Below are 24,490 nucleotides of genomic sequence, written 5' to 3'. Positions count from 1 at the left end.
TATGTTAAATCACATAATCCCCCAACCTATGTGGGCAAGCGTGCACCAAAAAATTATACTCTTTTTTTTTTTTTTTTCTTGGGGTGGGGGTGGAGTGGAGATGGGGTGGGGAGGGGAAGATTCCTTAACTTGTACATTTGTATCAGGACCAATAGAATTGTCCACCCCCATTTTCTTACAGGGTATGACATGCTTACCTCACCCTCCATAGAAGTGGCTGTGAGGTGACAAATGGGTAAGAAGGTACACACTATCAGTCTAGAAATGGATTGATCTAGTTAAGGATTTTGAAGAGAGAGAGAGAGAGAGATTGTTGAATTACATGCTTGTGAATACTTTTATTTCTTCTCCCCAGTGGGGGCGGAGCATATATATATAGCGATGGAAAGAGTCAATGGGTCCTACCTAAATATTGAGAATAAACTACACATTCACAAACTTTGAGCTCCCATAGAGCTGCAATGTGGGAGAAACTCAAGGCCATGTACACAAGTCTGTTTTAACAAAACATAAAGGGACCAGCCCTTATTATTGTCATCATCATGTAACAAATTTCATTGCATGCATGTATATATATATATATTGCAAGCTAATTTAAGGGATTTGACATATACATACCCAAATGGCTAAAGCATTCTTAAAAGGTAAAGAAGTGAAAGCTTACATTGCTTCATCTCTTGGTTAACGTGGCCGCGGCCTTCTTGTTCTTCGGCAAGGTCTGGTGCGGTTAAAGATTGAGGATTTGTTTAAAAATTCAACCTGTTGGATTGATCTAAAATTAAACAAAAAATGGACTTTTGTTGTGCTACACGAGTGAGAAAATATTATTTTTGGCTAGAGAGAGAGGCTATAGGTATTAATATCATTGGTCATTGCCGATATTGATACCATTATCAATACCAATACAAATACGATATGGATCGAGCCCAGATTGACTATAATTTCGAAAACATATCACTTTTTGGACGACAATCCTAATCCTTATCAATATCTTTTTTTTTTTGGCTAACGACGGGTATCCAGGCCTTCGGCCTAACTATTCCCGTGGGCCCATACTGACCCCACAACTGCATGGACCGAGTCATACCAGGGTTGAATGAGAACCATTCAACTTTCACTGAAGGCAATGAAGAACACTAAACACCTCCGTTTGAGTGGCTCAAGGTTGCCTAGTGGGAGTCAAACTCAGTCAATCCTTATCAATATCAGGTATCAACAATATCGATAAATATCGGTTAATATGACCAATACGATATTGACACATTGATACTTGAGAGAGAGAGAGAGAGGAAGTCTTGTTGATGCACATTAATTAGAACCATACTCTAGGACAATAAATTAATAGTGAATGATAGAATAACATACCTTAACCCATTCTTGAATGTGCAGCTTGTTACTTATTTCATCCCACTCCAACTGATTGAACCATGTTTTTCCTACTTTGATCTCCCTTAGTCTTGGTGTGCTCTTTGGACTCAGACTTAAAGGGAGCCTTTTCAAATTGGGGCACTCGTAAATGCACAATCTTTCAAAGAGAGGCAAATCATGGACTGACAGTAACCCCTGGCATACCATTGAGAAGTTTGGCAATGATACCAATTCTAGGACCCTTAATCGAGGAAGCAACACCTTACCCTCCTCGTCCTCTGCCTCATTCTTCATAAATATTTTCTCCAAACCATCACAAGAAAGAATTTGAATTTCTTCTAGTTGTGGGAGACCTTCAGCCATACTCATTTGAAAGATGTGCTTCAAATTGGAACATCTATCAATACTTAGGATCCTTAAGTTCTCCAGGCTCCCCTTTAGAAAACGTCCATGGCAAATTTTCCTCAAGTTCCCTATGTCTTCTAATTGTAGTTCTTCCAACTTGCTGAATGCGAGTATAGGGACCCCTTCTGCCTCAGCACTCAAAATATGCTCTAGATCCCCACATACTTGAATTTTGAGAGATTGCAAGTTGTTTAGACCACTTCCTCCACTAAGTTCTGGATAAATGTTCTTTGGACCATGGCATTTGAAGAGATCTAGCTCCTCTGTTCGTTCCAACAACATCTTAACCCAATTGGAAAGGTTAGGCAATGTTATTTCAGAAAAAGACATCTTAGCTGCATAATAACCTTCAGAGATGGCATTGAGTGTCCCATAGAACATTTCATAGCTATTTGGTCTTGGTGTTGCATAAATCATTACTAAAAACTGTGTCAAGTTTTCTGCACACAATGAGATGGGGGAACTGAGGCATTCTATGTTCGATATCCCTAATTTAAGATTTTTCAAACTAGCCAAGGATGCCACCTCAGACAAACAAGCCTTACTTATATCTTCTGATCCTTCAGGCACCCACTTATCGAAGCTATAGAATAGGTCGAGTTCTTCTAAGAGAGAGAATCTGGACAAGACTTTTGGGGGAATAATCATAAAAAAGACTCTTGATAAACGCAAGGACTTAAGATTTGTCAATCCCCCTATTTCTTGTGGCAAAGTCCTTATCTTGGAGCTACTTAGGTCGAGTATTTCAAGTTTCTTCATGTTTCCAAGCAATGACAAATCTGAAGACCCAACTATATTTATATGTAACACTCGAAGCTCCATTAACCATGAGAATGATGATGGTATTGAGACAATATTTGTGTTTCGGAGATCTAAAACTTTGAGTGATAACGTATCCTTAAAACATTCATCAGGGATTTCCCTCAGATATCGGTTATCCCGTAATGATAAAGTCTTAAAGTTGGGAGCAACACATTTGTTCAGGTAGCTTACTGATTTTATTTTGCATTAGTGAGAGTCGCTTGCACTTTCTCAGGATCTCCATCTTTGGCCACTCCTTTAGTCCAATTCCAGCTTTTACAACGAAGCCATGCTCTTCCAGTGATGCAATCGAAATAGCCACATCTCGAACAATATCATGCATTCTAACACACCCCTCTTTTTCATCGACATTTAACAAGAAGCATGACCGTTTAAGTGTGTCTAACACAGTATGCAACCTATTTTTCGCTTCTTTCATGTTTTCAATATCTTCAAATATATCTTCAGCCAATACATAAGGGAGCAAATCATCATCAGAAATAATAAAGTCTTCAGGAAATAAACAACAAAACAAGAAGCAACGTCGTGTTTCCTCAATTTCGAGATAGTCATAACTCAATTTTATAGAGGAGAATACTTCTTTTTGCATACCTGGAATTCTTGATGGGATTGACTTCTTTAGTTGTGTAACTGCATCAAGCCATACGATCTGGTCCTTATTTCGTAGTGCCTTTCCAATTGTAACAAGTGCCACTGGCAAACCCCCACATTCTTTAACTACTTCCCTGGCCACCTCATGAAAAACTGTGGAGTCCACACAATCACCTGCACTGGTTCTAAATAGCTGCCATGCATCTGCTTCCGGTAACACCTTAACTTCAACATTGTATTGGGTGTTCATTTGATCACACACTTCTATGAATCTTGTTGCAATAATAACGCAGCATTTGAATCCTCTTACATCGTTGCCAATGTCTTCTCTATCTTCATAGGGAATTCCAACTTCCGTTAATGTCAGTGGATCCCATAGATCATCCAAGATTATAAGGATTCGTTTCTCTTGCGCAATTCTCACTAACAAACGTCTCGCTCTTACCGATTCATTTGCTTCTTCCAATTTGAACCCCAAGTTCTCAGCAATATCATCGTGAATCTTCTTCAAAATAAGGTCTTGAGACACGGTGACCATCAGAACCTCATCAAAGAACCCTTTGTTTTTCAGTTCCTTCACTATTTCGTTCATCAAGGTGGTCTTTCCAACTCCGCCCATCCCATAAACTCCGACGAAGTTGAGCTTCTTGTTCCTCCATAATTTGCTTCATGGCCAAGTTGGTGGGCTCAAAAACTTGAAAATTAGGCATTGGCATGGATTCCATGCCAGGAGGAGGTGGAGGTGGAATTGACACAGTATCAAATTGGCCTTCTTTTTGGAGATTATTGACTACATCGGTCTTGCTTTTTGCTTCTCTGCCCACAAGATAACGAGCACGGAAATCCCATCGGAAGCATCCGTTGTGCTCTTCAATTTTGCCGTTAAATTCCATCAGATCTCTCTGTATTGCATCAACTGTATCTAACCAACTTTTAACCACTTCTTTGATCACTTGCCCTCGGCTTCGAGCTACATCCACGGACCGCTCAACATCTGTTCTCAGCTTTCCAAGTCTTTCCATTTGATTTCTAAGATCATTGACGTTCCTCCTGCAGTAAACAAGATAACTAAGATGACCCAAAGGATTCACAACCTGGACCACTTGATTAATAACTTGAGCAACAATTGAAGATACAGCAACTGCCATTGCTGTGATTCAGATAAACAGAGGTTATGAAGCCTGAAATCTGAAATCAAGCCGCTCCTTGGACGAGGCAAGTGAGAAAGCAGCAAAACTTGAAAATAGAAAAACAGAGTAATGGACTTTGGAGAAAAGTTCTCCTCCACCATTCCCAACTACCTTTTGGAAAGTAGAAAAACAGAGCAATAGACTTTCGACATCCAGGAAGGAAAACGACACATCTAACCGGCATCCGGACTTTACCTTTGGAAAATCAAATCAAGGGAAAAACATTACCAAAGATAAAAACTCAATGGAGTTAAAAAGCATGGTTATCACTTATAAGCAGGGAGGACCGACTAACGAAACCAGAGATCACCAACTAGAGATGAGAAATTAAAAATTCCTCTCCTCTTGCAAGGAAGGGGGCAAGGACGGACACCATAGAAGAAGACAAGCCTCTTATCAAGACAAACATTCTAATAAAAAAGGACAAAGAACACAGCCAACGAAATGTATTCGAACCAACATACCTGATATAAATCGAATTGCTTTCGATCCAAATTCAAGAATCATTTTCGGGAAGGTTTTATGCATCTCTCTCTCTCTCTCTCTCTGAATGCACTTGTTTAATCCCTCTCTTCGACTTACCTCTATCTTTCGTTTTACTTCCTCCACATTCTTCCTCAATGAGGAAGCGAAGCAATTTGAGCTCAACTGCTCTGGCAGATCAGAAGCTATTCGACTCAAAACCAGAATGAGAAACTTATAACCAGATCAACGGTGTGGGAACCGGGAACCCCTTCAGAAGCAAAACCAGAACCAAATTCCACAGTTATGAAGCTCAGTACCTCATCTTTCCCTTAAATCTTCAATACTGGGATTAAGTTCACGGTACGTCGGTATCGGGGTATCAGTACCAATCACCCGCATGGGTTATCGGCATCGGTATCACTTTTGCCCTCGCTTTTTCAAAAAGGGAAATTATCGGCGGCATCCCTAAAATTGAAATTAACTTGGAATAACTCCTAAAAATGAAAGTAATGTCTACCGCATCCCTAATTTGTAACACCGTTAACTGAAAGTGAGAAATGTTCATTTTCCTCTTATACTTAAACTCTAAAAAGAACCCATTTTCTTCCAAACTCTCTCAGTCACGACCTTAGCTAGGAGAATAAACCGTTATTGGTTATCTCCTCTCACTGGAAATGCGGTTTAGGGCAAAGAAAATTCTGTTTTGTTCTGTTCTCTAATGTGCCACGACAGACCTGAATAGTTCTATGTTTTTTTGCTTTCTCTGAGGTGTTATATTGATTTTCTGAGCTCTTTTTTCTGAGATTTCTGGAGGAAAAATCTTTACTCTGGATGGGAGGTTTTTTTTTTAATCATCTTTCTGTAGATCGAAGAGAGCTTCACAGCTAAGAGGCTCACTTGTTGGCCTACTCTAGCTCAACAGTCGGGAAGAAGAGCGGGCAGCTATGAGATTAGTTGCCCTTAGTTTCGAAATCAGTAGCTCAATAGCCAACTCTCAGCTTACCTAGGAAGACAAGACCTTGGCCAACTACTGTAGCACCACGCTCGCCTCCATCTACGAAGAAAGGAAAGTCAAGAAGAAAATTGATCAACTTTGATAACTGAGAAAATAGTGATTCGTCTTCATGCATACCCAAATTTTTCTTGTTTCCTTCAAACTTCATTTCCTCCTCATTCTACCCATTGGCGAGAACAGGTGCATTGTGTGAGAACAGATTAAAAGCATACTGCATAAATTGCAGGTGTTAAGAGGTGAACCACTGTGAACAGATGGAATGATTTAATATTAATCTCACTAAATTATTGTCAAAAGATTATAGATGACTAAAAGTTTTGTTTTTTTGTTTTTTTGTTTTTTTTTGGTGATCTAGATGGTGATCTATTTAGATGGATTGTAAAACTTAACAGATCTTAAAGATCTCATCTTTGTTGAATAGATTCGCGTGTCTTGTTGTTAGATCCATAACTCTAGCCTTGGTTTTATCTAAATTTCGAGTCTTGTTTCGTTTTACCGGCGCTCGGCTTTGGATCTTTAGCAGTTGCGGAGATGAACTATTGTGGATACCAGAAGAACACCTTCACAGCTTGCGAAGACATGAGGAGTGCCAAAGATGTGGTTGTTTGCCCTAAACCTCGGCGAATCTCTGGATTCAACCATGTCATTCATGATCCTAGGCCTTTGAGAGAGAAAGAGTGCTTCGTAGTCTTCGTGCAGAAGTTTCGTCGTCGTCGTACTGAGAAGCTTCTTCCTTCGTGTAGTCTTCGCAGGTGAATGGAGTAGAAGAAGTCCGAGCAGAGGTTAGTGCTTTCACCAGGTGCTCAACTTCATCGTATGGAGGTTTTCCTCTTTTGTGTAGTCTTCACAGGTGAACGGAGTAGAGCAGAGCAGCGCAATGGCGACGGAGCAGAGCAGCACAGTGATGATCGGAGGTTAGGGATGTCGAAGCAATAGCTGTTGATTTTGGGAAAGTATTTCAAGTCTCTCTGCTTTACTAATTGGGGACGAAGGTCAATATCGTAACTTAACATACCCATAAGGGTAGATTGGCCATTTAATAAAAAACTGACTGATGACATCATCGCTTAGTACCTTAAACCTAACGGAATGGGTTTTTTAGATATAATTTTAAGAAAGTGAGGGGTCTACTAAACATTATTTTCATTTTTGGGTGCTACTCCGAGTTAGTTTCAATTTTAGGGTTGATACTGGATAATTTCCCTTTCAAAAATGTTTTTCACTCTAATACGGATACCCCATCTAATATTAATTGCATCATTCGGGAAGATAAAGTGGGATTATCAATGTAATCTTTCTTCTTTTGCAAGTTTTACTTTGGGTTTTGCTAGTGTCAAAGTGATTTGTATCTCATGGGTTGGTGTAAGGCGGGTTATGTCCCCCCCCCCCTTTGTTTCTTCATTATTTTGTTTCTTTTATTGAATAAAATTTTAGGGGCTTCCTCAAGTCCCAGATAATATTTGGGTTAAAAAAAAAAAAAACTACAATACGGCCCCCCGATCGATCAGGTATCAATATCGATCTACGGCCGATACCTCAAAAGTAACATTGGTTAAGGTTGTGTTTGATAACGTTCCAGAAAAACGTTTCTGGAGTTTTTTGTTCTATGGAAACGAAAAAAAAAAAAAAGAATAAAGCATTTGGTGCCTTTATGGTGTGTTTCATTTTTCTTTTGAAAAAAAAAACACTAGAAACGAGAATTGACGGAATGACAAAAGGTAACTCTGTCATTCCAGTTTCGTTCAAAAAAACATTGACATTTTGACACAAAAACTGAAATTTTCGTTTTTAACACGAAACGTCATTTTTAGAACAGAAACGTTACCAAACACAGCCTAAACATGAGGACGTTCAAATGACCAAGTGTATTACCTAATTTTTTTATTACCTTTTCTTTTCTTTTAAGAAACATACTAGACAATTTATTTGAATTCATATTCACATTTGAATTGTACAATACAAATGTGGCGACCTAGTGGTCAAGTAATCGAAATAGCCTTACGACATTTTTGGGATAAAGTTGAATAATTTTTGTCTTCGTAGACTTCACACATGCGAGAACCTCATACACTGAGTATGCCTTTTTTATTGACAGTTGAAATTAAGCCTATTTTTGGACGAATTTTAGGTCCCACCTTAAGCCAACTTAGGGTTTCAGCCTTGAAACACATGGGGCCAACTCTTGGGCTAAACTTCAACTCAGTTCAAATTTCATCACATGCTCGACTAAATGTGGCCCATGGTACACCCCATCTGCACACCACGAGGCAGACCTGGGTTCAGGAGTTTGACACTGTTTGAACCAAATTCAGCTCAAGTCAGCTCATCCCGGCCCAATGTGTTTCAACGTGGAGCACAGATTGAGCCCAACTTACAATCTAGCTGCCTGTGTTGACAGAGGAAGCAACTGTCATTGTAGAAGGCTTAAACATTTGCTAAAGGTAAACTTCATTTTGTGGAAAATTTAACATTCAATGCAGATATCATCATCAGGATGGAACTCGGATTCGCAAAGATGTGAACCCTGGAAAATCCTCATACACTGACACAACTGGCTGTTGCTGCTTCATCACACTCTTAAATACATTCTCACCAAGGAGAGAAGAGAGAGAACCTGTCTCCCTCCACAAAACATACACAGAAATCCAATGACTCATGATGCACTAACTTAACTTCCCAGGGAAACAATTGTTGATCAGGACATCACAAAATTTAAGTAACAGAAACTAATTAAGGAACACAAATCATAAACTACTCCAACATCCGATCAGGATTGAAGTTCAGAGACTCCCTCCATATAAGCTCCTTTATATCTTCTTCACTCAACGATGACTGTTCAAAATCAAAGTTGAAGGGAGAGGAACAAATTGGCTCCACGTTGATCTCATGGAGACTCGACAGATACGGATGGTTCAATGCTTCATCAACTAGAGAAAGACAACATGCAGAATATGTATATTTATCAGAAGTTGGAGTAAAAGGAAAGCCTAAACCGAAAGAACGGAAAAATGTCAGTGAAAACGTACCAGTAATCCTTTTGCTTGGATCGAAAACAAGCATTCTCTCAGCAAGATCAATGGCTGCCGGGGACACATTGGGAAACTTCTGAGAGAATGGTTGCTTTGGGACTGGGGGGAGTTGCTTAACATACTTCCGAGCATTATCACTCCTCAGGAAACCGAGGTCTGAATCTTCTGGTGTACCTAATAGCTGTTTATGGAAATATACAATCAAAGACTTGTTAGCCTCCATCTGTTTTTCATGTAAAATGAATAAGAATCAGAAAAGAATATTCTCAGAAATTTTTATATGATGTTTGTCCTATGGAAAAGAAAATGATTGGAGGCAGCCCCTACAATTGTTTTATTCCCTCTTCCAATGATCATCACTTAATTTTAACTTCCACTTTCAAAAAGAGAGACAAAAGTGCAAAGATTTCCCCAAGGCAACCATAGGGGAAAAAGGACCAACTTTCTCTTCCCACAGCCCATGGGAAGATAACCAATTGCATCTTCAGCTGCTTATGATTCATAATTGGTAAATCCATAAGTAGAGCATCATAAAATTGGAATCCACAAATGAATTATCAGCAGACATGTTACACATGCAGGGGACCAGAATACACCCAATCACTGAGCCTTAGCCCAGAAAGTTTCCCATGTCAAGATCGCCATGTGACATATGGCAATCTACTGCATCAAACAATAACGGATATACCCTATTCAGATTCCAAACAAAGAAGTGAATGGACTGGTATGGATTTGAATCCAACCTCAGTAATCAGTCTCAATTGCTGAATGTAGTCTTTACCAGGAAACAGTGGCTCTCTTTTAATAATCTCCATCAAAATGCAACCAACTGACCAAATATCAATGGCTGCAGTATACTCTGAACAGTTGAGAAGCAACTCTGGGGCTCGATACCAACGTGTCACAACATATTCTGTCATGAAATCTGTCTCTGAGGTAGTTCTAGCAAGCCCAAAGTCACAAATCTTGAGGTCACAGTTTGCATCAACTAGCAAGTTGCTTGGTTTTAAATCTCGGTGCAAAACGTTTGCTGAGTGAATGTACTTCAGTCCTCGCAGTACCTGATATAAGAAGTACTGCCAAAGCCAATATAGAGAACAGTTTTAAGGTATCAAACATTTGCAACTTTAATCTACATAATATAAAGAGAATAGTACTTCAGAATAAACTTAACAAGTGAAATGCTATATGAGATTATAGATTTTTCTTGATCAAAAGACTGCAGAAAAGCCAGATATTCTTGTGCTGGTGTGCTTAGTTTACTTTTTGTGTGATGCATCAGATCCATTATTCGCTAGGCAATGAGGCATTATCCATCATCATCTATAAAAATCTGTCTGTCTTTTTTTTTGGGTGGAACAATCTGACTTAGTAGGAACACTCTAAATCTCTTATGTTCTCTCTTGTTTATCTTTGAGATTGACAGTGTTGGTAATAAGGTAGAAGTGTACGAAACCATTTGCAAAGATTTCAGGCATGAATACAGAGTAACTCAGAGTCTCAGAGTTAATTAAAAGATCCTCAAAGAACCTCGGGCTGATTATTCAGAACACCCTACCTAGAAAGGATAACAGAGATGTTGTTCTTCCCTTTCAGGCTTTCATTGTTTACAGCCTAACAGTTAGGAGAAAGATAAATCTCCCTTACATTTTGATGAGATTCATGGCATGTTTTGAGCTAAAAGTGAAGACAAGAATATTGCCATTTGGTAGAATAATGACTAAGCTTAGGAAACACTTTCAAGTAGACTTGGGCGGAGAAGCTACAATGAAAGTAACTGGAAGACATTGATGAAGTCTTCCCAGGGAGAATGAAGATTCCTCTTCATCCAGAGGAAGGTGATAGCATAAATAAGAACCATCAGAACTGATGAAAGCTCTGGGGTGAGACAATGGACACTGACGTTGAAGGAGATGAAAGAAGAGAGAATGTGGACCAAGACAGAAAAGGAATAGATACACTAGAAAGATTGAAGAAGAAGAGGAAAGGACTGTAAATTTAGCTAAGGAATCTGAAGCAAGTAGCAGAAGGCCTGGAAGAGGTAGTCCCTCTAGGGTCTAGAGTCTTTGAGCAAAGAATGGAAGAAAGGTTTGATATTCTAGAGTGTGGACTTCAAGACCTCAGGAGAGAATTCAGAACTTGGGAACCTCTCTTGAGAAGCTTCAGCAGACAGCAGAATCCTCCCATACTGTGCCAAGATCAGATCAAGAGTCCATAACTAAGAAGTTTTTGGCTGCACAAGAAAAATAAGGGCTCAAATTTAAGAGCTGAGAGCCAGCCATAACAAAATTTCTATGGACATAAGAAGAGTCACTGAGGAAGGATTCCAGACACTTAGAACAGGACAGGGTGCCTTTGAACACAGACTGCAAGAGGTTAAAGAGAATCCAAGAAATATGCATTTTTGACCATTCAAATAAGGAATTGTCAAAGGAAGCACATTCAATATAACAGACCTGCACTAGGCTTTGTTGAACTAATTAAAAGAAAAAACCCAAGAAATATGTCAAGATTCATTGGTGAACTGAGAGCATCTCCTCCCCCTCCTCCAAGTTTTCAACCAGCTCCTCCTCATCCAAGACCTCCTCACCAGGTCTGCATGGCGGTCATAGAACTCCATAAACACTATTTTTTGTGATATCCTTCAATTTACATCTGTATGTTTTGAAGTTTGTTAAATGTATGCCCATACGGGAAATTTTTGTGTTGTACAGAGCTCAGGGTGGAAAGCTCATGTTATGAATGTAGTGTGGTTGTGCGTGTACTATGGGTTTTTTCTTTAATGAAGTTTGTTTCTTATGTCTATATTGCCTTTTGTTCCTATCTCTGTCATTCCTTGTATCTCTATTCTTCTGTTTTTATTTTCTGTCTTTTTGCATTTTCATTATGAGTGTGTTGGAACATTAGAACTCTCTTTGATAGCCTATGTAAGTCCATTTGTGGCTTTAGAGTTCCAATGCTTAAGTTGGAATATCTTTTGAGCTCTAAGTAAGTCCAATTGGGGCATTAGTTCCCCCTTGCTTCTATTGGTATATCTTTTGGGTTCTATGTAAGGCCAATAGAGGTAGTAGATTTTGTGCTTCAATTATTTTTATTTTTGAGAATTTACGTTAGTCAGTCCATGAATGGCAATAGTTTTATGTGCTTAAATGGTATGTCTTTTGGGATTCTTTGCAAGTCCAATGGCTTGGGCCTCAGTATTCTAATCTTAGCCTGTTTATCAAGTGGAATGATACCCATCAATCTACAATTGATATCAAGCGTTAAAATTGGACAATAATCCACTAACAAGTTTTTAACATGTGGTATCTTTTAATATTTTTTGTGAGTAATGTGACTGCTATGTAAGACCAGAAGTAATGCAAATTCCTCCCCTTCCATTTTTCATCTTCCATTGTGCTTAATTTGTGACATCATACAGTAAGGGTGTGAAGTAATGCGCTTAATTGGCGAACTTGTATAAAAAATGGTAAAATTGTACTTCCTTTCAACAACTAATACAGTTATTCTTGTGTGTTAGAGAGTGTTCAGAAATTCATGGCTTCAGTGTTTACCATTGTCAAAAGTTTTTGAACTTCAGTTATTAGTCTTCCCACCCCCTTTGGGAGATCTTCCGATCCTAACATGTCCAACAAAAGAAAACTTTAAATAGATGGAGAATGCATGCATCAACTGTAGGTCTTTTGGTTGCATTTTCAGTGTATACATTCACAAAAGACATTGAAAGGTCCCACCAGGCTTATTCTCACAAATGTTTTCTCATTACAGTCCAGAAACAGGGGATGTTACTTTAATGGTACACCATGGTCACTACTGCTAAGTGGAATCTGATGAGAAAGACCAGACACTTGAACCACCATATGGCCTTTAAATTGAGAATCAAACAGTCATGGTGATGGGGACATCTACGTGTACCAGCGAGTAGACGCAAGACCCAGCCACATTTGCATTCTATTTGCCTGGAAGATAGTCTCATAGAAGGAAACTAGAAGAAAGAAGGAAGGAAGGAGAAAGAAGGCAGCTGGTCGACCAGCCGTAGTCTACGTGAGAACGAGGAAAGAGACTATCGCTGGTCTCTTTCTCTCTCTCTCCTATCGTCCAGATTTTGTGGACCCCACTGCTTTGTTAATTAGTTATTTTATTTTCCCTAGTATCTTTAATTTTTAGATCTTTGAATAAGTTAGGAAACTAAATAATATCTTCCTAGTTGCCCCAAGTTGTTGGGTTCAATAAGGAAACTTCTTTTATGCTAGATTATTTTCCTAATTGGTTTTCCTTTTGTTTTAGTAGTTATTTTCCCTACTTATGTAAGGCCATTGGCCATGGTTATTGTTAATGAATGAAAATTATTGAATGAAGAAAAAAACCAGCATCCCTCTCTCTCTCTCTCTCGCGTTAGTCCCTCTCTTTCTCGCTGTTCTCTCTCTTCTCATCTCTCTCTCTCACCCTCTATCTCTCTTGGTTACTGCTACACTGCTGTATCTATTGTTCGCAACTGCTGAAGGCTCCATCAATCATACAAGCTCCATCGGAACTATTAATGAACACTTCAACTACAAGCTGGATTTTCACCCTCAACCAAAGTGAATCGCACCTCTGTATTTTGGAAGACCTTGGTCTCTTTTCTTCTCCTCAGATCGGGACAGCAATAAGGTAAGTAAACCCTTTCCCCGTTCCACCTCCAGTGAACTCCTTTGTTACCTTCCCATCCCCTCCACTGAAATCTGAAACCGTCCTCTGTTTTCAAGCCTTTTATTTTCTGTTGTCTTTAAAGAATCCCTGCTGATTTACCTTTTTACTAGCTGGCTGATTTTAGAGAACTATATGGTTTGCTTATCATGCTTGTGTCTTGGTTGATTTGTGCTAAACCTAACATATACATGCTGCTATGTTCTCTTCCCCATATTCCCATTTGATGCTTAAGTAGTTTATGTGTTTTTCATGCTCAGACTATTATTGATCATTGCTGCTCTGTTAATTAGTCCATTATTTTGCATGCTAAATCTGTATTATTGCTGAGCTCCATTGAACCTAACCCAATCCAAGTCATATTGAGTTTATCTTGTTCTAGTTGAGTAGCCCCTATAGGAAACTAGTTGACTAGGCACCCTCCTACATCATCTTTGTATCAGAGCATGGGTTTTGGTTGGTCTTGTTATGATTGGGTGTCGCTGTTACTGTTTTCATGTCTTGTCCATTGAGGTCTAATCTCTGTCACAACATGTCTGTAGTTGAGTCTGAGCTAAAGGAGTGTTACCTTAGGTTAGAAGACACCCTCTTTCTCCTTGGTTTGGCGGGACCTAATAGCATTGGATGTTATTCCCACTAGAAACACATTCTTGAGAGGGAGATTTCTGACCTTATGATCGAGAGGGCCAACTACCTATCTTAATTGGAGATTCTGAGTAGGCCTTGAGTCTTTCTTGGCAACCACACCTTGGCTGCCCACTTATTTCATGTTCACCCGTAGTGGTAGAGCATACCAAGACATGTCTGACCCTCCTAGTATCGCCATTCAGCCAGAGCAATGGGCAAGAACCCTCCAACGAAACGAAGAGTTCCTAAGAACCTCCAAGCCGAATTAACTGCCATTAGGGTTGAACGGGAAACACTGTTGGCTGATAGGGAAGCATAGGCTACTCGTCTCCAAACTGTTACCACTAGGCTTGCAGCCCTTGAGACAAATGCCCTAAACTCAGACAGATGGCAAGGCCACCATACCTTAGGCACTGGACCTAGAACAAGAGCCCCTAGCCTTGAGATAGAGAACAATGACCACCACACTGATGGTTATGACCAAATAGGGGATAATTTTCTCGGCACAGGGCATGGTAGAGGTCGGGGTAGGGGTCGAGGACAACCTGCTCTAAGGCACCATACCCAATATGGAGATGATGAGGTTATGAGCATTATGATAGGGGCTTTGATGTCAGGCGGATGATTAAGGTAGAAGCCCCTACCTATGATGGTCAAATTGTTGCTAGGATCCTTCTAGATTGGATTAAGCAGATGGATAGGTGCTTTGAGTTTTATGATATGCCTGAGGAAGTCCGCTTCAGATTTGCTAAGTTCAAGCTTATTGGAGCTGCCCAGGACTTCTGGACAGACCTAGAGTACCACGAGGCCAACCTAGGACTTGAGCCAATCACAACATGGGTAGAAATGTAGGTGAGGCTCAAGAGAGAATTCTTGTCTATCACCTATAGGCTACAGTTGTTGAATGACATGAATACCCTGAGGCAAGGAAAACTGACTGTGATCGAATACATAAGCAAGCTCAATGAGTTGAGAATTAGAATCCGTATTCGGAAGAATGTTGAGCAGACACTTTCTAGATTCCTTACTGGGCTCAACTCCGAAATCCAATCACGTATGGCACCCCACCAGGTGCGAGACGTTCCACAAGCTTTCCGGATAGCCCTTGAGGTGGAGTTCTCCATGAGAACTTATTCTCAGAGAAAGGGCTTTCAAGATGGGGAGTCCCACTTTAGGAAACCACCCCAAGGTTCAACTGGATTCCCAAAACCCCCTACTACGCCACAACGACAATTTGAATAGGGGTAAAGGAATCTTGGGAGAAGCACCCAAGAGTAGTGGACAACAACAATGCTTCAAGTGTCGAGGGTATGGTCACTTCTCTAGAGAATGCCCCAACATGAACCTCTATGTGGGGGAGCAAACTCCTGAAGAAAGTGACCAAGAGGGCTTTCAGGACCATGAGTTCGAGGACCATAAACCAGATGAAACCATATCTGATAAGGACGCCAAGGAGGCCGGTGACCTCAAGCTCGGTATTGTGCGATGCATGGTCTCACAACCTAGGAGTAGCGATGATTGGCGATAAACTAATATTTTCATCACTTACACATGTCATCAAGGCAAGAACTGCCACATCGCCATAAACAGCTAGAGTTGCATGAATGTGGTCGCCAAGAGCCTTGTTGCTCGAATGGGCCTCAAACCCAAGCCCCACCCGAAGCCTTATAAGGTTTCCTGGGCAGATCAGTCTACCATTCCCATTAATCTGAGGTGTCTAGTTCCCCAATACTTTGCAGGATATGAGGATCGAGTGGGGTGTGATGTCCTAAAGATGAATGTTTCCCACATCATCCTAGGTAAACCCTAGTTATATGACAGGGATATCATCAATTATGGGAAGTCTAACACCTATGTCTTTGAATTCAAAGGGAAAAAAATTATGCTAACCCCCAGTGCCTCTAAGGAAGTAAGGGTTCCAGAACACAAGAGAAGTACCTCCAAACACACCTCCACCAAAACACTCAACATTTTAAATCAACAACAATTTGAAGGAGAGTGTCAAGAGTCAATGGTGATTTATGCTCTAGTTGCCATATAGAGTAATACTGATAGGTCACGCTTATTCATTGAGGCTCCTATAGAAGTACAACCCTTGTTGAGGAAATTTGAGAGGTTATTCCCTGAGGAACTACCCAATGAGTTATCAACTATGCGTGACATCCAGCACACTATTGACTTAGTTCCAGGATCCTCTCCCGAACTCGCCCCATTACCGAATGAATCCCAAAGAGCACGCCAAACTCAAGCGGCAAGTGGATAAATTGTTACAGAAGGGATTCACTAGGGAAAGCCTTAGCCAGTGTGCAGTACCTGCCTTGCTCACGCCAAAAAAAGATGGCACATGACATATGTGTGTTGATAGTAGAGCCATCAATAAGATCACTGTCAAGTATAGGTTCCCTCCCCCTAGACTTAATGACAGGTTGGATATGATGGCCAACTCATTGATCTTTTTGAAGACTGATCTCAAGAGCGGGTACCACCAAATTCGGGTTAGGCCGGGAGATGAGTAGAAGACAGCCTTCAAGACAAAGGATGGCCTTTTCGAATGGTTAGTCATGCCTTTTGGCTTGTCAAATGCACCTAGCGCCTTCATGAGAATAATGAATCAAGTGCTTGAACCATTCATTGGCAAGTTCCTAGTGGTCTACTTTGATGACATCCTCATCTACAGTAAGACTCCGTCTTCGCACTTGGATCACTTATAGAAGGTTTTTCATGTGCTTTTAGAAGAAAAACTCCATGTCAACCTCAAGAAGTGCACCTTCATGAGTGATCAAGTCATCTTCTTAGGGTTTGTTGTGTCAGCCCAAGGAGTATCTATTGATCCTAAGAAAGTGAGAGCGATTGTAGAGTGGCATGAGCCAACTAATGTCCATGAAGTGCGAAAGTTTTCATGGCTTAGCCACTTTCTACAGGAGGTTCATTTACTGATTTAGTTCCATTATGTCTCCTATCACGGATTGCATGAAAAAGAAAGAGTTTCAATGGACTAAGAGTGCTACGAAGGCCTTTAATGAGATTAAAAAGCTTATGACTGAGGCTCTCGTCCTGCGCCTCCTAGATTTTTCTAAGGTCTTCGAAGTGAACTGTGATGCATCTGGTATTGGAATAGGTGGTATCTTAGGACAATAAGGAAACCCCGTTGCCTACTTTAGTGAGAAGCTTAATGAAGCTAGGCAACGATATTCCACATACGACAAAGAATTCTATGCGGTTGTCCAATCACTGCGCTATTGGCGACATTACCTTCTACCGTGATAATTCGTGCTATTCTCTAACCACCAGGCTCTAAGATACCTGAGCGCCCAAAAGAATCTAAACCAGAGACATACTAAGTGGGTTAAGTTTCTCCAAGAGTACACTTCTGTACTCAAATATAGACCTGGTGTCAAGAATACCGCTGCAGATGCACTAAGCTAGGTAAACATATTCCTTAGTCACACAGATGCTAGGAATCGGGCTAGTGTGTAACTCCAGACCATGAGTGTAGAGGTTGTATGATTCGAACGAGTCAAGGACCAGTACCTCAGCTGTCCTGATTTTAGTGAGATGTTCACTTCCTTGAGTGGAGGTAACCTTGTCAGTCGCTCAAATTACCTACTCCGGGAGGGCTCCCTTTTTAAAGGAAACAAGTTGTGCATTCCCCAGACCTCACTCCGAGATTTCCTAATATAGGAATTGCGTCGTTGGCCATTTCGGTCGAGATAAGACCATCACCCTCGTTGAGCGATTCTTTTGGCCAGGACTAAAGAGGGATGTTGCTAGAGTTGTGAATCAGTGTAGGATATGCCAAACTGCCAAACAACAAAAGCAGAACACAGGATTGTACACTCCCCTACCCATTCCCCATGCCCCTTGGCAGGACCTTAGCATGGACTTCATGCTTGGTCTACCAAAAACTTCAAGGCCATGATTCGATTTATGTGGTTGTAGATCGCTTCTAGAAGATGGCCAATTTCATCCCATGCTCTAAGACCTCTGATGCGTCCATAGTAGCCAAACTTTTCTTTAACGAGGTTGTCAAGTACCATTGGTTGCCCCTCACCATAGTGTTCGATAGGGATGTTAAGTTCACCAGTCATTTTTGGAGGACCCTATGACGAATGATGGGTACCAAGCTCCGTTTCTCTTCCGCCTTTCACCCTTAGACCAATGGCCAAACTGAGGTTGTCAATAGGAGTCTAGGAAATTTGTTGCGTTGCCTCATAGGAGAACACCTTACCAGTTGGAATCGAGTCCTTCGCCAGGCTGAGTTTACATATAATAGCTCTAAGAACCATACCACTGATCTGTCACCCTTTGGGATTTGTTTAGGATACCAACCCCAGGCACCTATAGACCTTGTCCCAATTGTGTCAAGTTCTAGAACTTCCCTGTCAACCGAATCTTTTGCTCAGCATATACATGATTTGTATGCAGATATAAGAAGGCACTGAGCAACGATCAATGCAAGTCAAAGGCAAATGTGCACAAAAAGCTACAAGAGTTTCAAGAGGGAGATATGGAGAAGGTTAGAATCAAGCCACAACGTTTTGTTAGGGGAAAAGCGAGCAAACTACATGCTCGTAGCACAGGTCCTTTCAAAGTACTTGAAAATGATAGGTGCCAATGCTTATGTCCTTGATCTACCAGCTAGTATGGAAATCAGTAACATTTTCAATGTGAAAGATCTTGTCCCATACCATGGTGCCTCTACCATTATCCCCTTTTACCCTGATGACCTTGAGGACTTCCCTTTCACCCCTGATGAGACTGCTGAGCCAACCCAAGCACTTCCCCCAACCTCCTTACCACCTGTACCTAAGGTCACGAGGAGAGCTGAAGAGATTGAGGAAATCCTTGATGAGAGGATTGTATCCACACATACAGGAGGTTCTAGAGAGTTCTTGGTCAAATGGTGTAGACGTTCGGAAATTGACAACACTTGGATCATAGTGCAAGAAATCTAACAGCTAAACCTGGATCTGCTTGAGTACTACATAAACCATAATTCACCAGAGGTGAATTCTTCCAAGCCGGGGGAGAGTTGATGGGGACATCCATACGTACCAACGACGTAGACGTGAGACCCAGCCACGCTTGCATTCTATTTGGCTGGAAGATAGTCTCACAGAATGAAACTAGAAGAAAGAAGGTTGTTGGTCGACCAGCCTTAGTCTATCGTGAGAATGAGGAAAGAGACTATCGCTGGTCTCTTTCTCTCTCTCCTATCGTCCAAATTTTGTGGAGCCCACTACTTTGTTAATTAGTTATTTTATTTTCCCTAGTATCTTTAATTTTTAGATCTTTGAAATAAGTTAGGAAACTAAATATCTTCCTAGTTGGCCCAAGTTGTTGGGTTCAATTAGGAAACTTCTTTTATGCTAGATTATTTTCCTAATTGGTTTTCTTTTTTTTAGCAGTTATTTTCCTTACTTATGTAAGACCGTTGGCCACGGTTATTGTTAATGAATGAAAATTATTGAATAAAGAAAGAAACCAACGTCTCTCTCTCTCTCTCTCTCTCTCTCTCTCTCTCTCTCTCTCACCCTCTGTCTCTCTCAGTTACTGCTACACTGCTGTATCTATTGTTCACAACTGCTGAAGGCTCCATCAATCATACAAACTCCATCGAAACTATTAATTAACACTTCAACTACAAGCTGGATTTTCACCCTCAACCAAAGTGGATCGCACCTCTATATTTTGGAAGACCTTGGTTTCTTTTCTTCTCCTCAGATCGGGACAGCAATAAGGTAAGTAAACCCCTTCCCCGTTCCACCTCCAATGAACTCCTTTGTCACCTTCCCATCCCCTCCACTGAAATCTGAAACCATCCTCTGTTTTCAAGTCTTTTATTTTCTGTTGTCTTTAAAGAATCCCTGCTGATTTACTTTTATTAACTGGCTGATTTCAGAGAACTGTATGGTTTGCTTATCATGCTTGTGTCTTGGCTGATTTGTGCAAAACTTAATATATACATGCTGCTATGTTCCCTTCCCCACATCCTCATTTGATGCTTAAGTAGTTTATGTGCTTTTCACAAGGATTAAAGTATCGGTATCGATCGTCGTATTGGTATCGATCGTCGTATCGGTCGGCCAAAATTAAGATACATATCGGAGGGTATCGTATCGTATCGGAAATACGCTAAAGATACACACATAAATAGATAAAAAACATTTTTTTAAACACTTTTGCATAAAGAATTTGTTAAAAAAAGATTGAGGATATCGCACTAAGAATTCAAGGTTTGTAGTTGTCCCATAAATGTAAAATCCTTGTTCCCAACCTTGATTTCCACTTTAGTTATAGAGAAATATGGCTGGTAGCAACTTTGGAACAAAAACCTTTCAAAAAATCGTATTTTTTTGAAACATTACCCATCTTGGCCATTATATGACCGTAACGCATTGTATCGGTACATACCGATACTCACCGATACGCACCAATCGATACATACCGATACTCACTGATACATACCAATCAATACACACTGATACACACTGATACTCACTGATACGTACCGATACATACCGAAACGTACATTTCACCTTGATTTTATATTTTTCATAAAGTCGTAACGGTGCATATCGTATCGTATCGTATCGTATCGTATCGATGTGTATCGGCGGTGTATTAATGCATATCGGTATGTATCGTAGGGTATATATCGATACAAAAGGATTTAAAAAATTCCATGTATCATATCGGTGTGTATCATATCGATCGGCTAAATTTAATATACGTATCGAAGTGTATCGTATCGGTATCGAAGATACTTTAAACCTCACTTTTTCATGCTTAGACTATTCTTGATCATTGCTGCTCTGTTAATTAGTCCATTATTTTGCATGCTAAATCTGTATTATTGCTAAGCTCCATTGAACCTAACCCAATCCAAGTCCTATTGAGTTTATCTTGTTCTAGTTGAGTAGCCCCTATAGGAAACCTAGTTGACTAGGCACCCTCCTACATCACATGGGAATCACTAGAGTTCATCCACTATGACTATAGAGTTTGTGTTCACATCGGACTATGAGGCCACTTACAAAGGCTTGAGTACCAAGAATAATTTTTTCATTTTGAGTTTTGAGGAAAACATTAGACACCAGTACTAGGTTTTATGCTTCGGTGTAGGACAGTAGATACTGGAGGTGTGGTTAGTGGTTAACCACCAATGTGAAAATTAAAAAGGCTGGAAACTGTATATGAGAAAGCAATGAGACACTGATGTGAAGGTAAGTAGTGAGAGAGAAATTTGACCAAAAAATGGCCATCTACAATTATTACTCCATGAAGGAGAATTCTTTTACACTACTCAGAGATAATCTTAGACAAGTCAGACATGGCAACCATATCTTTGAGCCAGCTGAGATAATTTCAAAGCATACTCTAGACAAAAGTGTCTTTGACAAAACCTTACATGATGTTAAAGCATCACAATTCCTTTGCACCCACCAATATCCATGGAAAAGGGAAAAGTTTCTCATACAGGGTTCAAGTGCAAATAGGGAAAAAATTTGGCATTTATATACTTGAAAGTCCGAAGTCACTCACCTGGCAGTGATCATCAGTCAATGGCTGGGTTGACCGTATTATTTGATGAAGGTCAGTATCCATTAGCTCATATACAATATACACATCATTGAAGTTTTCCCTCTGAGGTGGGCGTATGATGTCCTTAATTTTGATAATCTGCACAAGCATAATAGCCAATCTATCAGGGAATTAGTGATTTAATGCACATTTAATTAATAAGACCACTCAGATCTACATCTTTCTTTTGTACATTTTCATGATCCATGTGGCAAAGAAGTTTGATCTCACGAAGTGTCCGTTTTGCATCTATCCTGTTATCAAAAGCATTCCCAATTTTCTTAATTGCAACCTCTTCATTTGTCTCAGAATTTTTCGCGCAGCTGTCATAAGGAAATAAAACCTAGCTCAGACGATAATATTCACCAAGGTCAAGGGAAATGAAGAGAAAATCACACAAAGTCAATTACACAGTTATTCTTGATAATTATTCAATCTTTCTCCTTTATTTTTGTAGTAATTTTACATCACTTCACTTGTAACCAAACATGGCCTCAGTGATTGTTCAAATCAACCATACAATCTAACTGGGTCTCCTCCCAATGGTAGGAAACTTACTTCTCCAATGTGCTAAAAAGCCTCAATAATTGCAATTATGCATCAACTGATAGACTTTGATCATCCAAGACCAATGATCATATAACATGCAGACCCTTCAAAAAGAGTCATGAATCGTCTACAGCATTAAACTTTGTAGGGAGATGGTTATACTACGATGACAATCCCAACAATCACAGACAAACTTAGAAAGTTAAGACTCCAAGCAGACTCAAAACGGCAAGTTGAGAGCTTCAAATACCCAGCAGAGAAGAGAGAAACCCGTATTAAACCAGTTTATGTAAGCCATTCCGTCGATAACAATCCCAGAGGGAATCATTTGCAGAAAATGAAGCATCCTAAATTGAAGTCAACTCCAACCAAAAGAAATATCAAAAGAAAGAAAAGAGGGAAATTTACCAAACCATGCCGTAAGCGCCACGACCAACAGGATGAACGGGAGGGACGTACTTGGCGGATACCTCGAAGAGGGTACCCAGTAAGTTGTACTGCACGTAACCCCCACCGTGAGTTGGAACCCCTCTCACCTCCATGGCTCCAGATTCCTCCATTTCTGAATCCTATATCTAACACAGAACAGAGAAGCTAGATTCACAGAAGAAGGAAAAAAGAAACCCAAATCTGAAAGTTTCTACTGAGAAGCTAGATTTACAGAGGAAAGAAGGGGAAAAGAAGAAAAAACAGAAAACCCAAATCGGAAAGTGTCTTTTTATTGTGAGTTTGCTTTTGCTCTGTGGGGTCAATTGAGTGAACAACTTGGTTTGGGCTAGGCCGTTTGGGATTTTGATTAAAGAAAGGAGAAAAGAGGTCCAGGTCTCCAAGGCAAACTGGGTCGTTAAATGCTGCGTCTTTATGTTGTCGCGTATGTTGAGTGGTGAATGGAGTCGTGACTCATGATTAATGGAAGAGACGAACAGAGAGAGGAGGGGGAGAGGTCACCTACAGACAGACACCCATTTTCTGCCTCTCTCTGTGTATGGGCTTCACCGCTTTAGTGGGTCTCTCAGTCTTTGTAGTCTCTTTAGTCTCTAGTCTGAACTTTAACAAAAGAACTTAAAAAGAATTAGCCAAGGAATATCTTTGCGACTTTGCCTTTACGTTCCTACTTTCCAAAAGAAAAAGGCATTTTTTTAACACATGGTGAAGAAGAATCTCTTCATTTACAAGAATCTTACAAAACTTTTAAGATTAAAGGGTAATGAATTAAAAAAAGATTGAATTTAACACCCATTAAAAGCTCTTTTTTTTTTTTTTAAATTACGTGATTACCTATTATTAGGTTTGCTTTTACAAAAATATCCACATTATGTTTCGATCAACAGATTTACACAAAAAGAGTTTAGGTATTACAAATATACCCAGAATAGTGTTTGTCGTACGCCTTTTATTGCATGTCTACGAGTTGAGACATCAATGTCTCTTTTTTTTTTTCTTCTTTTCTTAACAGACATCGTCATCTTGGTCGATAGTCGACACCCATGTCTGCTATGCTAAGCCAACCCGCAAGAACATCCAACACACCCTCGACTATCCCGTCTACTTTGCCGACCCTAGAGATTACCTCTTCACTATCTCGTTTGCTCCGTCGACCATTGAAATTACCTCTCGTCCACTACAGCGGCCATAGAACCATATACCATACCCACAGAAGATTACCCCTTCCCGCTGCTACTCCCCCACAAACCCATCCTCGGCCTTCAGATTGTGCAACCCCCACTCCCTATGGTTGACTGCGAAGGGATCCTCCTTGTGAGTGAACATGACTTTCAAAACCCTTGTGACAAGGAATAGGTTGATCACCAACACCATTGCAAATCCAAAGATCAGGGAACCCAACTACATGAAGACCCGGAAAAAAAAAAAAAAAAAAAGAGAGAGAGAGAAAGAGACAATAGGAGCAGGGAAAACTAAATCAACAGGAAAAAAAACCATAAATAAATCAGAGATCGCCATTTTGTCTCGTCCGTCACAACACCAATATTGTTCGCCTGACTACTGCAACTCTCTACCGAGGTCGCAATCCCCAACTACGAGCCATCTCGCCTCACCTATCGCACCCTTCACCACCATCGCCTCACCCGTCGCAAACCTTGATCTTTCAACATCGGCCTCACCGCAGCCCCATTGCCTCACCCATCAGAGATAGA

General features: G+C 40.3%; 2 protein-coding genes across 5 annotated transcripts; both read right to left on the bottom strand.

The window, feature by feature from the left end:
• Positions 1 to 444: 444 nt before the first annotated feature.
• Positions 445 to 5,129, bottom strand: LOC122077318 (disease resistance protein At4g27190-like). Of its 4 annotated transcripts, XM_042643257.1 has the most exons (4): positions 4,841 to 5,129; positions 3,187 to 4,236; positions 1,366 to 3,036; positions 445 to 759 (listed from the first exon to the last, which is right to left on the bottom strand). In XM_042643257.1, the coding sequence occupies exons 2-3, from the start codon at positions 3,803 to 3,805 to the stop codon at positions 2,729 to 2,731; spliced, it is 927 nt and encodes a 308-aa protein (XP_042499191.1). In that variant the 5' UTR covers positions 3,806 to 4,236; positions 4,841 to 5,129; the 3' UTR covers positions 445 to 759; positions 1,366 to 2,728. The 4 variants fall into 4 exon arrangements, with proteins under 4 accessions (XP_042499191.1, XP_042499177.1, XP_042499186.1 ...); XM_042643243.1 differs by having other exon boundaries at positions 1,366 to 4,236; XM_042643252.1 differs by having other exon boundaries at positions 1,366 to 4,236; positions 4,959 to 5,129.
• Positions 5,130 to 8,323: 3,194 nt separating this feature from the next.
• Positions 8,324 to 23,292, bottom strand: LOC122079492 (mitogen-activated protein kinase homolog NTF6-like). The gene is made up of 6 exons (XM_042646010.1): positions 22,743 to 23,292; positions 21,979 to 22,108; positions 21,747 to 21,884; positions 9,629 to 9,961; positions 8,883 to 9,066; positions 8,324 to 8,783 (listed from the first exon to the last, which is right to left on the bottom strand). The coding sequence occupies exons 1-6, from the start codon at positions 22,892 to 22,894 to the stop codon at positions 8,608 to 8,610; spliced, it is 1,113 nt and encodes a 370-aa protein (XP_042501944.1). The 5' UTR covers positions 22,895 to 23,292; the 3' UTR covers positions 8,324 to 8,607.
• Positions 23,293 to 24,490: the final 1,198 nt, after the last annotated feature.

The sequence above is a fragment of the Macadamia integrifolia genome, chromosome 1 (genome assembly GCF_013358625.1).
Source record: "Macadamia integrifolia cultivar HAES 741 chromosome 1, SCU_Mint_v3, whole genome shotgun sequence".
Lineage (NCBI taxonomy): Eukaryota > Viridiplantae > Streptophyta > Magnoliopsida > Proteales > Proteaceae > Macadamia > Macadamia integrifolia.
Note: the sequence above shows the minus strand (reverse complement) of the source record. Positions and strands in the feature narration are given on the sequence as shown.